Source organism: Sebastes umbrosus, chromosome 10 (genome assembly GCF_015220745.1).
Source record: "Sebastes umbrosus isolate fSebUmb1 chromosome 10, fSebUmb1.pri, whole genome shotgun sequence".
Classification (NCBI taxonomy): domain Eukaryota; kingdom Metazoa; phylum Chordata; class Actinopteri; order Perciformes; family Sebastidae; genus Sebastes; species Sebastes umbrosus.
In genome coordinates, this window is record NC_051278.1 from 15,988,468 (window position 1) to 16,002,347 (window position 13,880).

A 13,880-nucleotide genomic window follows, 5' to 3' on the forward strand; every position below is an offset into this window, starting at 1 on the left:
AAAAGAAAGAAGAAAAAAAAAAACATTTCATCAGACTTTTCTCTAATTATGACTTTTTTTTAATAGAATATTTTGTTATATCTGAAAAGCTAAAATCAGTCTAATATCATTGACATATGCAGCCTGACATGAGGGGTCACATCAAGATATTGTATGGGGTCACAATCCAAAAAAAGGGTTGGGAAAAACTGCTTTAGTGTTTATTATCCTGATGGGAGGTCACTACAAGGTCATTCCACAGTTTCATTCTTAACTTTTATAAATTTAATTTGTCCTTTTAAACTCATAAAATTGAAAATATATGGCACACTTTCAGGGACTCTTCCACTACAGCTTCATATCAAATGAAACTGACTTTGTGAGTCCTTACACACCACTAAAATCACAGCTCTGACATGATAATGATCCATGGCATGTACCAAGGCCCCGACATTCATCCTCCAGCTGCACCCTGGTGATTATAACACATTCACATACTTGTATGGAAAGTCCTCACTACATTTCTAGATAGATATTTTGTCTGAATTCACTTAGGTGCTGGTGTGTAGAGTCTTTCTGAAGTCAGGAAGGATGGGAAGTTAATCATTTCTTTCATAGTTTCATGCGGCTCATGTAGGCAGTCAGCTGAGCCTCCAGAGCCATCTGATCAAAGGTCCGACTGTGTGTCTGCTGCCTCACTCTCTCCCTCATGTGATAGGAGGCCCGAGCCAGCCTGTGCGCCTCCTCTTGTATCTGCTCCCGCTGTCTCCGCAGCCTCTCCCTCCTCCAGTCCTTCATGAAGACGCAACTCTCTCTGACCTTCCTCACGGCCTCCTCCTCTCTCTGCACCTTCTCCCTCAGCCTCTGGTGGCAGAGCAGCCTGTGCGTGTTGTGTCGGTGCGTCTGCTGAGCTCTGCTCCTCTGCTGGGCCGAGGCGTGCATGGCGGCCCTCTCCGTGCGCCGCTGGCTCAGTTGGACCAGGATCAGTTTGTGTGTGAGCTGCTGGTAGCCCTGCAGCTTGGCCCTCTGCTGGGCTCTCTGGATCTGCTCCTCCTCCCGGGCCGCCCGCTCCTTCAGCTCCCTCAGCCGAGCCTCTGCGGCCTGGGCACGCTTCTCGCAGGAGCGCCTCAGCTTCCTCTCCAGCGTGCTTCTCATCTGGGCCTCCTCTTCCTCCACCTGCTGCTCCGCCTGCTGCTTCAGCAGGATGTGTCGTAGCAGCTCCCTGTGATTCTCCTCCTGCAGCCTCTTCCTCTCCTTCTTCTCCTGCGACACTCTGCTCCTCCTGGCCTTCAGCTCCTTCTCCTCCGCCACCTGCCTCTCCCTCTCTCGCTCCCTCTCCTCCACCTCCTCCTTCTCTCTCAGCAGCTTCTCCTGGTAGCGCTTGCGGCCCCCTGCCTCTTTCTGTGCAGCCTCCATCTTCTCTCTGCGTTGCACCTCCACCTCCTCTTTCAGCCTACTCCAGCGGTCCTCTTGCAGCAGCACCTCCAGCTCGAGCTGTCCCACTTTCCTTTTCTCCTGATGCTGCCTCAGCCTCCTGCGGGCCTCCAGCTCCTCATGCCAGCGTTGCATGCTCTGCTTCAGTTTCTTCCTCCTCTGTTTCTCTTCCTGAGCCCGCTGGGCCTCCTCCTGCCTGCGGGCCTCCTGTCTCTCCTGCTCCTCCTGCTGACAGAGCTTCGCACAGGCCTGCTCCTCCTGGTGCTTCACCAACATGAGAGCTGCTATCTTGCGGTCTCTCTCCGACACTGTGACACACATCTCCTTCTTAATGTCCCTAGTGAGCCTCTCCAGTTTCCTCTCAGTAGCCGGGGTTTGTCTGAGGTCTCCCAGGTTGAAGCTGCAGACTGTGCTCCTGTCTCTGTTGGAGCAGGAGGACCTGCTCGCAGATTTCCCTTTAAAGCACAGTTCTGCATACTGGATACCTGATGTCTGTCTGTGATCCTTCAGTTCAGGCTTCACCACTTCCAGGCAGGACACTTTATCATCACAGCCTGGCCACCTGTCCCGGATAATCCTCTCCCTCTCCTCTCGGCACATTCGTAAAAGCTTCATTCTCTCCTTCTCGTAGGATTCATGCATGACTCTCATCGCCTCAAAGGGGACGCCACGCTGCTCAGCAACGAACTCATTTAGTGATTTAATGAGAAGGTCAATAGGTTTGACCCCGAGTCGTGTACAAGACTCAAGCGAGCGGGGACTCGTTAAAACATACCGACTCCTCTCCGCTTCGGCAAGGTTAAAGTTGTTCAGGTCCAAGCGAGGCCCAGCAGGACGCCTGGACTTCAGCTCCCCCATCATGAACAAACAACAGTTCAATTACCTGGATGATATTTTTGGGCGCTCAAAATGTGCTTCTGCTTCCGTGTTCATCCCCCTGTAGGCTTCACTCTTTAAGGCTGTGCAGCAGCACGGAGAGGTCAGGGAGGGATTAGCTACGTCTATCCACACAAGCTGCGCGTCATTACGCCTCACCGACTCTAACAAATATATAAACAGAGTGAATTGTGGGAAGATGTCAATAATTTTATACTTGTTAACATTTTCTCAGATTTTGCACTGTACTATAGAAATATTATATTTGGTTGCTATGATTACAGTGACAAAGACAGTAATGCATTTTTTTCTTATTAATTTAATTTTAATTCTCGCGAGGTTCCACATACACAAGTTTAAATTTACCTCAAAAAAAAGCCAAATTTCTTTGTATTTATGAAAGAAATGAAATTATATCTGTCAACAATTTCTGCCTCAAAAAACTAAAAAGCAATGAAAACAATGAATGTATGCAATATCTTTAAAGTTTTTAAGTGAAATGATTGTCATACTCTCGCGTGGTATTTTTTTATTATTATTTTTTTTATTTTTTTTATTGGATTGCTTTCCACTGTTTGGTTAGGTTTTTCTGCACATTTTGTGTGCTTGTTGTTGTTTAACTTTTGTTGTATTTTTTAAATTATGTTAGTTCAGATCTTTCTTCCTTTTTTGTTATTGTTTTTTTTTTTCTCCTGGGGTTGGGGGGAGGTCCTTTGTATAAGCCTGTGACTTCTTGACCTCTCCTGACACATTTCTTTTTCATTAACTGGATTTTGTGCAGTTTTATATATGTGCAAATAAAAAATAAATAAAAACACATAAACATGTTCAGATTTTTTTTTAAATTTTTTTTTTTAATTGTGTTGTAAAGTGATTACAAAACAAGTGAAGACATGTGCTGGGACATATATAAAAAAGACCAAATATATCATACAGAGAAAGACAAATAACAAAGTACAAAAACAAAACAAAACAAAACAAAAACAACACAAGGGGATAAAAGCAGGTTGAAGAATTGTCATTGAATGAAGCTAGATGGTCATATATGACATATATCTACTCTTAAACACATATACTGTACACATGCACACATATCTATACACACATACAGATATCCTTCCTTTTATGTGTAGAGCATAGGGTGAACAAAAACAAAACAAAAAGAAAATAAATGAGTAAAATATATATATATATATATATATATAATAAAAATTAAAAAAATTAAAAATCGGGGTCTGTTAAACAATTGGAGTAAATTTGAAATGTCTAAATAATCTAATAGTTTTTGGCAATTTAGACTTTTTTTGAGTTTTAATTTTTCAAACGTTGTCAAATAGCTTATATTTATATTTATTTATTATTATTATTTTTTTTTAAAGTATAAAAGGAAGGTATTCCTAACAGTTGGTTGTGTGTTGGACACATCCGAAGACGCTTCTGGTTACAACAAAACAATGAGTTTAACATGAAGGGCTTGTTTTTTTTAATTTTTTTGTCTTTTTTTTTGGACATTTTTCAAACTTTATTTCTTCGGACATTTTTCGGACTTTTTTTTCCAAGGTCTTTTTTCAGATTTTTTTTTTTTTACATTCTTTTGACTTTTTTTCGGACATTTTTCAGACTTTTTTGCCAAGGACATTTTTCGGACTTTTTTTCCGACATTTTTCAGATTTTTTTTTCCAAGGTCTTTTTTCAGATTTTTTTTTTTTACATTCTTTTGACTTTTTTTTGGACATTTTTCAAACTTTATTTCTTCGGACATTTTTCTGACTTTTTTTTCAGACATTTTTCAGACATTGTTTCAGACATTGTTTCAGACATTTTTCAGAATTTTTTTTTATCAGACTTTTTTTTTCCAAGGACATTTTTCAGAATTTTTTTTAAAGACATTTGTCGGACTTTTTTTTCCCGACATTTTTCTGACTTTCCTTTTAGACATTTTTTTAAACATTTTTTTTGTACATTTTCAGACTTTTTTTTCAGACTTTTTTTTCAGACTTTTTTCAAACATTTTTTCAGACATTTTTATTCATCAGACTTTTTTTCCAAAAACATTTTTCAGACTTTTTTTTTCCAAGGCCATTTTTCAGAAATGCTGCTCTCTCTCGTCAGACCAGACCTGAATCATCAGCGCGCCACCTGCCGGTGAGCTGAGGACCCGGATGTCCATCTCGCCGCTGCCGCCCTGCAGGCTGCTGCTGAAGTTAGTTCCATATTCGTCAGACGTTTGTAAATCTGATATTCAGTTTTAAATTGTGGGTCTTCTATTATAGTTGTTTATTTACTTTTAAATAGTTAAAGTGGCAATCTCCAAGATTTTCGTTTAAATGAATGTCTATTAGCCTAAATCACTATCCAATGTGATGTCACTGTTACAATGTTTACAAACACATTTCACATAGTGGTTTCTGGGTTCCCAGTTTAAGTAGTAGTAGGTCTAGTAGTAGTAGTTAAGAAGTGATTTATAATTACTTTAAATGTTTATCTAATTGTCTTCAAATGTGGCAATATAATGACAATGTTCACCGGACAAATGCTCTTTATTTCTCGTTTCTCTGAGCTTTATGCAGTCATACTTAGAATTATTACTATTTTCTAAAATCTAATTAAGATTGATGTATGATTTTTTTTGTATCATGTATTTTTGTGTGGCATAAGTAACTTATTTCTTTGGACATTTTTCGGACTTTTTTTTTAGACATTTTTCAGACTTTTCCCCAACATTTTCAGACTTTTTTTTTCATCAGACTTTTTTTTTCAAGGACATTTTTCAGACTTTTTTGTTTTAGACATTTTTCAGACTTTTTTTCAGACATTTTTGTTTTAGACATTTTTCAGACTGTTTTTCAGACATTTTTCAGACATTTTTGTTTTAGACATTTTTCAGACTTTTTTTCAGACATATTTCAGACATTTTATCATGTATTTTTGTGCGGCATAAGTAACTTATTTTCTAAATTAAAGTTGCATTATTATTATTATTATTATTATTATTATTATTATTATCATCATTATTGTTATCATTAATATTATTATTATTGTTATTATTATCATTATTTATATTATTATTATTATTATAATTATCATTATTATCATTATTATTTTTTATCATTATCATCATTATCATTATTATTATTATTATTATCATTATAATTATCATTATTATCATTATTATTTTTATCATTATCATCATTATCATTATTATTATTATTATTATTATTATTATTATCATCATCATTATTATTATTATTATTATCATAATTATTATTATCATCATTATCATTATTATTATTATTATTATCATTATAATTATCATTATTATCATTATTATTTTTATCATTATCATCATTATCATTATCATTATTATTATTATTATTATTATCATTATTATTATTATTATTATTATTATTATTATTATCATTATAATTATCATTATTATCATTATTATTTTTATCATTATCATCATTATCATTATCATTATCATTATTATTATTATTATTATTATCATAATTATTATTATTATCATCATTATCATTATTATTATTATTATTATCATTATAATTATCATTATTATCATTATTATTTTTATCATTATCATCATTATCATTATCATTATCATTATTATTATTATCATTATTATTATTATTATTATTATTATTATCATTATCATTATCATTATTATTTGTATCATTATCATTATCATCATTATCATTATTATTTGTATCATTATCATTATCATCATTATCATTATTATTATTATTATTATTATCATCATTATTATTATTATTATTATTATTATTATTATCATAATTATTATTATTATTATTATTATTATCATAATTATTATTATTATTATTATTATTATTATCATCATAATTATTATTATTATAGTAGAGTTTTACATTTGATTGCACATTTCAGTTTCCTTCCTCTCAGACAGGAGAGTCCCAATACGAAACTGTCTTCGTCTTCGTCACCAGTGCTGAGGTGCTGCTGCAGCAGCTTCTTCTGTCTGACACACAGGTAGCTATGATGAAGTTATATCTAAACAAACATGGACAGATCTAGTTTGGACAACAACCAGAGCACGCTATGAGTCTGCTTCCAGTCAGTGGGACCTTTAGACAGGACAGGATAGATAGATCAAGTTAGTAACGCTCAGCTACGTTGCTAACACAACTACTGTTGCTATAGCTAACGTCAAGCTAACGTTTGCTCTGACCAAAGATGCAATGAAACGAGATAGTTAACTGTTCAGTACTTCCGTGTTTGCGTTAGTCGCCTGCCCGGCAGAAGTTTGCTTCTGGTTTGGCTAATAGCTGATCAGGGGTTTGGGTTTTAAAATATAGTTAAAGCTGATATGGTATGTCTGTTAACCACGTATTAGATAGATAGCCACTTACACACCAAAAAACTGACAATAACCTGATATTTCAGGTTGAATTTCATTTCATCCTCACTGTGCAATATCATTTTACACTTGTGCAATTTTGTTAATAGTCTGTTTACTGTCAATACTGTATATACTGCTCCTATTTTTATACTTCCTTCTATTTAAATGGTTCATATTTTGTTACACTTTGTTTAGCTCTTGTTTTTACTTTGTTAGCTGATGCATCTTGTTTTTTGCACTAGCTGCTGTACACTGTTAATTTCCCCACTGCGGGATTAATAAAGGAATATCTTATTTTAACTAATCTTAGCTTAGATTTGCAGTAATACCAAGGCTTTGTTGAGCTATAACGTAACGCTATCATAAATACCGTTTTGCAGTAGCTAATGTCAGCCATGGTTAGTTCCCCATTTTTGCACTATAGTAGCGGATATATATCTTGACTTTCCCTAACGTCTTTGGCTAAACCGGCTGTTGGTTGTTTACACCCAAATAACGTTAAAACAACTTCACAAACGAACCCAGAATCAGGTTGTTTTTATACTATTTTCTTCAAGAATCGTCTTCAGAAGGTATTTGACTCCGCTATAACACTCACAAACACAAACATACTTTGTTTACATTGTCGTGTTTTGCCTCTCAAAACACTCAGCTCGTCCACTAACAGCTGAAGATGAGGAGGACCGCAGGAGGAGGAGGAGGAGGAGATGAGGAAGCTCCCCGGCAGAACGGCTCTGCCGGCCGGAGGAGAGGAGAACAGAGTGACGGGGACGACGGGGACTATGACCCAGCTGACCTGCAAGACGACGACCATGACCCGGGACTCAGGAGAGAGATACGGAGCAAGTACAGAGACCTCATCAACTCGGTGCAACGTGAGTAAGACAGATGGACAGCTTGTTGTTGTTGTTGTTGTTGTTGTTGTTTAACATGATTTGTTGACACATATGTTTTTAATGGTGTTTGAGGTGTTTAAAGAAACATGGTATGTCCACAAAAACCCTCATCAACTTCTACTTGTCCACATAGAAAGCATCTTAACTGGATGCATACTGGTCTGGTTTGGCAACATTACATCATATGACCACAAACTCCTGATGAGGACAGTGAAAACAGCATCTACAATTATTGGATCACCATTACCACAGTTACAGGACATTTACACCACTCACTGGAGTGGGAAGAAAGCACTTTGTATCATGCAGGACACAAGTCATCCAGCATATAGTCTTTTCTCTTATCTCCCTACAGAGCATCAGAGCTCGGACCTCTCGCCTCAGAGACAGTTTTTGCCCTCAGGCAGGCGGGCAGACTACTGAACAGTAGCACTAAATGAATGCAGAGCTGTGGATTGTTTTATGGATGTTTTAGGTTGTTTTATAATTTTATTCCCAGGTATTGTCTTATTTATTGTAGTATTTATCAACCGTACTAGTTATAGATTTTAAGGGCTGAGAGAGAGCCAGGGTAAAATGCATTTCATTGCATTTTTACTTTACACTGTACTTTTAAATGCATATGACAAATAAACTTGAAACTAATGTGTTTCCTCCTTGTCTTTCCCAACACAGAGAATAGGGAAGATATGCTGAAACCCTCCAACAACAAGCTCACAGAAGTTTTAGAAGAGGCCAACAAACTTTTTAAAGATGGTAGGTGTGATACAATCAGTTGAATTTGCGCTGCAATTCATTTCATTTTTTCATTTTAAAAAATGCAATTAGAGGATAAAAACCCCTTCAGGTGCACCACCTCGTTTTCAAGGGGGTCCTCGGGCACAAAACATGGAAGTTAACAAACATTTAAGCGGATGAATGAATTGAATTGAATGATTAATGATAATCCAGTGACTATGCCTGTTGCATGAGTACACTGCAGGGTTGTGCATTCAATGAACTGAAAGTGTGGAGGAGCAAATTCTTAATACTAGCTTCTGTGTTGAAATAAATAGAAATATAATAAAAATAAATATGCATCACAGGTTGCATGTTCTCCCCGTGCCTGATCCTGATTTACACATAGTGTGATGTTATATTTGCAGTATCCAGAGTAACAATTCATACCTGAATCGCGTATCGTCGTCATCACTTAGCCCTACATTTTGGTCAGTTTGCTTTCGCTGTGATCCCTGGCAGTCCGGCAGACGAGAGAAGCAGCTCTGGACGCCCAGCTCCTCGTTGTGGCCACAGATCTGGGAAAGGAGAAAGCCAGCCAGCTGTTCGCCGAGGGCACTGCTTTCGATCCCACTGCTTTTGCTGAGCACCTTGTGAGTGAGTTTATTGTTTATACACATGATAACTGCGTACATAAAATGTTGGTTGGGCGTGTTAAGCACACAGAAAAATGTGCCAGATTTCATTCTCTGCAGTATTTCATACTTCAATTTCAATAAGTCCCTTCCTTTGGTTTTGTCATAAGACTGGGGAGAAGGGTTTTTCAATTACAACGCAGAGAGAGACAAACATAAGACATAGAAAGCAGCATGACTAAGTTATAACAATAAGCAATATAGAACATCTGAATATGTTTGTAATGCGAGTACCAAGGCAGTATACGTTGCAGTGGTCATGTGGCGATCTCTCTTCTTCTTTGGCAGCTGTCCTTCATGGGTCTCAACCGGCTAGAGGACGGGGAGGATGAGCAGCACAATGGAGGAGCAGTCGATGGCTACCTGCCCCAGGATGCTTGGCACCGAGTGGCCCAGAGAGCACAGTGCTGTTTCAGGGCAGCGCCGTCCTTCCACTACATGTGAGTATCTCAGTGTGTTAGGAGTCAGCTGGGACTTCAGTGCCAGGGCATTTGCCTGCCTATAGAGATCCTAAGTCCCGCCCCTTTAGGTGGACCCCATGGGACCTTATTTTGGAATAAATATTAACGGTCGTCAACGGAGAGAGATAAATATCATTTTGATCTGATTTGTATTGAATTGTGCCATGAATCACACATATGATGTTTGTCAATTTAAAAGATAATTTTGCAAGTCGACAAAGTCGCAGTTTGTTGTCATTCTCTAATTAAAAATCACAAGTGGGAGTACACATTAAAGGTCTTATTGATAACATTTTCATGTAGACGAATAATAAAAAAAAAAATGCATCCACAGAGCTTTTAGAAAGGTGTCAAATAAAGGTATTGCTTTACCTGAAATAATTATTATGATTCTGAATTAATCATTTAAACATATTTTAACGGGTCAAAAATGAATGTTTTGTTTATCTCTGTGTAAAACATCTGACGTTTAGTTCCCACTTATAACAAGGCTTGTACGTGTAACAACGTTGGTATCGCGTGGTATCTGTGTGTCGTCAGCGATCAAGTTGCCAGTTGTAGTGCGGAAAAAAAGTGTGGTATCTCCATCAGCCTGCAGAATAACGGAATATCTACCGCGGAAACAAGTGACAACTGACGTTAGCATATTAGCTGTCTTAGTTTTATCATCCAAACTAAAATTGCCCATAAAATTACAATTCGGTAAACAAAAGCAACAACAACAAACAGCCATAGTTCTTACAACCTTAACTAATGTGTTGTCACCGGTTAGATGGTCAAAATGGAAAAATAACAGCTTCAATCCCTGAGGAGCTACACTAGCATCTTATCGTTAGTGACGGTTGCATCCAGTTATCTCATGTTATAGTTCCCTCAAACAATGTATAACAAAGACGCGCATCAGCTGGGATTTAGAAGTACCTGCATATACCCTGCACTACATCACTGCTTAGACGACAAGCTAAGTTTAAACAGGTTCATTATTACTATTATGCATTGCATTGTCCCTGGTTTATTACTGTCCCGCAGCACTATTTTCTGTCTTTTTCATTCCTGTGATTCTTTTCATAAGGATGGGTTCGTTCCACGCAGAGCCGCCTCCTCCGAAGCAGAAGATAGAACGGCAAAGGAAGGCACCTAGCAAGGAAGCCAAAAGGATAATGCCTACTCAGGTACCTAAACTTACACTTCCGCGGCTTCAGTTATCTACATGCATGTGCAGCTATGAGTGTGAGTAATGTGTCAGATAAGAAAGAATCTAAGATACCCTTAAATATAAATGCAGTCTTGCGCATCTTGTCTGAGAGGGTTTTGATGACTTACTGCATCATGTTAATGTCGCCTGTCAGCTGAAGAGAATGGAGTCATCCCATCAAGAAGCGACAGAGAAAGAGGTGGAAAGGATCCTGGGATACCTGAAGAGTTATTACCAAGATGAGCGTGAGTTTAAAAATACGACCTCACGGACATTTCATCATTGTGTAATTATTATTTTCTCACGTGTCTTTGTTTCTGTCGCAGCAACATCACCGATATCGTATTACGAGTTCGTCGTCGACCCCACCTCGTTTTCCCGGACAGTTGAGAACATTTTCCACATGTCGTTTCTAATCAGGGTGAGCTCTCTCTGCTGAGGTTTGTTTTAAACTGAGCTTGTCTGCCCTCTGGTGGCTGTTAACATGCGTGACAATGTTTGTGTTTCAGGATGGGTTGGCACGGATGTACATGGATAGTGATAAATTGCCTTGTATAGGTGAGTAGATGTAACATTTTGTTGTATTATTCTGACTGCAAGGAAATGTCTTTAGGCAAATTATTTTACCGGTGTTGTGTGTTTTCATGTCTTAGCGCCTGTAGAGGAGGGAGAGGTGGAAGCTGGAGGATCATGCAGCCGTAAACAGTGCATCGTCTCTATCAGCCCAAAAATATGGAAGGTTAGTGAGTTTTGGCCTGAACACAGAGGACTTCATCTAGCAACAATACAAGACCTACATAAAATAATCGTCTTTTGCGTCTTTGATCATGATTTTATTGTTCCAACAGGAGCTCGTAGAAGCCTTCGACATCAGTGACACAATGATTCATCCTCCAAACACGCAGAATGAGTGATGGACCCTGGCACTTTATGTTAGCTGAAACCAGACATTGTTTTTAGGTGTGTCACTGTTTTTTTTAAATTTCTAAAAAATAAAAGCAAATTGTTTGAAATTTGTAAAGGTAAAAATGTCCAGTGTAGGTCACTCTTGTAAAAACATATCATAGTGACTTGAGATCCTTATTACTCAGTCACACATTTTGTTTTAATTTCTACTTGTTACTGTTTTTAGAAGTTTGAATAATAAAAGAGAAAGAAGAGAAAGCTCGTACTGTTTTAATTTATTCATATGGAATATGAGAGCATGCTGTTTGAATGGTTTGATATGTGGGTTGATAAAACCTGGGTTTAACTGATCAACCTCATGCATTAAATATGTAAAAGTGTTGTGAAGTTCTCTGAAAGACGGAGAACAAACAGCATGTGTGCATTTAGTCCCAATGACCCATGACCTAGTTATTACCCACATACATGCAACTGGTGACAATGGGTCACAAGTAGAGATTGCTTCATTTTAAGGGGCCACAAGCTACTGCCTTACAGTAACAATGAAGCACAACTTTAAACATACGTTAAATTTGGGATTGAACGAATACAAACTAGCTCTGGCCTGGTGTGACGATGTGCGCGGTGAAGTGAAACTTTACTCTTGAAAATTGTGTGTGTACCTTAACCCTAGCTACTATATACACTGCTTTTCCACCAATCAAGGTATTCTGTGTTTAGGCTTTCTATTTGTTTATGGTGTAGTGTAGGGCTGACCTCAATACCATTTTTTTTGGGGCTTCGAAGCTTCGGTGAGAAATATTCAAAGCTATTCGAAGCTTCACGGAGCAGCGCAGCGCAGCAGGTTGACATGCTCTTCTGTCTGTCTCCATCTCCCCCGTTTCAGTGCCCGAGACAGTACCACTTCTGCACTACTGTACACACGCACCTTTACACAGAACAAATGTGATATCCGTCTGAGAATAACTAATAATTATTATTATTACGCAACTTTGTTGAATACTTGATTCTGATTGGTCAATCATGGCGTTCTATGGTCTATTATTTCTTTATAGCAGACCGTTGCTATGTATAACAGAAAGTTGCTAAGGGCGCAGTTCTGATGTCGGATTCTGGCGGACAGTTTTTGTGTAAAATTGTTGATTTCTTAAGTAAGTAGCCGTGTCATAAGCAGGATAATGTACAGCTAGCAGGTCATTGTTTTGAAAGAAACCCCTTCAGGGCGATGCAAGACCCTGACGCGGCCTTTCACAACAATGACCGGCTCACTGTACATTATCCCTTACATATTGAATATGATAATGTTGTGGGATTATTCCTTATTTTATGGGCTATTTTGGGATTCATACATTATTACTACATACTTGTATACAAAAAAAAAAAAAACAAAGCACAAAGTAGTGCTGTTGTGCAGAACATTTGCCGGCATGTTCATCGTTGTTTTGCTCCTCAATGATGACAAATAGGTAGAGGCAATTTGAAAGTCCCAAAAATTCATACCTTTATTGCTGTAATCTTAATTGTGTAATTTTCATTTCCAAGAAAAAACTAATGTAGGTAGTTCAACTGAGTCTTGTGATATGTTGGGAACACTGGAAAAGAATCCACTCTAAAAAGAAGTTTAAAAAAACAATGAGTACAAGGTGTTTTCACATGTAATAACCTCGCCCCCACCAACCTCACAGACCTCCTTCAGGAGTACACCCCCTCCCGTTCCCTCCGCTCATCGTCAGCCGGACTTCTGACCACCCCCACCTCACGCCTCAGCACCATGGGAGCTAGGGTGTTCAGCTGCTCTGCTCCCAGGCTATGGAACTCACTCCCCCCACACATCCGGCAGTCTGACAATATCACATCATTCAAATCCCTCCTCAAAACCCACCTGTTTAAACTGGCCTACTCTCTATAGTACTCATCAGCACCCATCCTATGTGTCTGTACAAATATGTCTCCGTCATGTCCTGTTGTTTTTATTTGTTTTATCTGTATATGTTTAAACTGATCCTTGTAAGGTGTCCAGAAAGGCGCCGCTAAATAAAATGTATTATTATTATTTTTTATTATAAAAAAATCTGCCAATAGAACAAGTGAAAATTCTCTTGGTAATATTTCTTGAAATAAGATGTAATATTTAGGCCTTTCAAAATAAAAAGAAGTCTTGAAATTAGCAGGGAAAACCCATTTTGAGCTATGTCTCACTAGAATTAGGAAGATCTTAGCATCATAATAAGCCTGTAATGCTCAAAAGTAGTATTTTGTCTAGGGATGCACCCGTACTGGATCAGATATCAGGCAATTTTAATTTCTGTTTGCGTTTTGACCAATTTG

At 38.0% G+C, this 13,880-nt stretch overlaps 2 protein-coding genes across 3 annotated transcripts; one reads left to right on the plus strand and one right to left on the minus strand.

The window, feature by feature from the left end:
• Positions 1-41: 41 nt before the first annotated feature.
• Positions 42-7,433, minus strand: LOC119495630 (coiled-coil domain-containing protein 177). Its single transcript, XM_037782321.1, has 2 exons — positions 7,295-7,433; positions 42-2,453 (listed from the first exon to the last, which is right to left on the minus strand). The coding sequence occupies exon 2, from the start codon at positions 2,272-2,274 to the stop codon at positions 592-594; it is 1,683 nt and encodes a 560-aa protein (XP_037638249.1). The 5' UTR covers positions 2,275-2,453; positions 7,295-7,433; the 3' UTR covers positions 42-591.
• nsmce4a (NSE4 homolog A, SMC5-SMC6 complex component) lies at positions 6,201-11,810 on the plus strand. 2 transcript variants are annotated; one of them, XM_037782367.1, is made up of 11 exons: positions 6,201-6,312; positions 7,335-7,557; positions 8,254-8,334; positions 8,818-8,948; positions 9,279-9,430; positions 10,524-10,623; positions 10,801-10,891; positions 10,973-11,067; positions 11,156-11,204; positions 11,300-11,385; positions 11,495-11,810. In XM_037782367.1, exons 2-11 carry the CDS (start codon positions 7,356-7,358, stop codon positions 11,558-11,560), a joined length of 1,053 nt encoding a protein of 350 aa, XP_037638295.1. In that variant the 5' UTR covers positions 6,201-6,312; positions 7,335-7,355; the 3' UTR covers positions 11,561-11,810. The 2 variants fall into 2 exon arrangements, with proteins under 2 accessions (XP_037638295.1, XP_037638294.1); XM_037782366.1 differs by lacking the exon at positions 6,201-6,312 and adding an exon at positions 7,103-7,254.
• Positions 11,811-13,880: the final 2,070 nt, after the last annotated feature.

Coding starts and splice junctions, on each gene's coding strand:
- nsmce4a (XM_037782367.1), top strand. CDS start 7,356: ATGAGGAGGACCGCAGGAGGAGGAGGAGGAGGAGATGAGGAAGCTCCC. Junction 10,892..10,972: donor GAGTTATTACCAAGATGAGC/GTGAGTTTAAAA, acceptor TTTCTGTCGCAG/CAACATCACCGATATCGTAT. Junction 11,386..11,494: donor TCAGCCCAAAAATATGGAAG/GTTAGTGAGTTT, acceptor TTGTTCCAACAG/GAGCTCGTAGAAGCCTTCGA.
- LOC119495630 (XM_037782321.1), bottom strand. CDS start 2,274: ATGATGGGGGAGCTGAAGTCCAGGCGTCCTGCTGGGCCTCGCTTGGAC.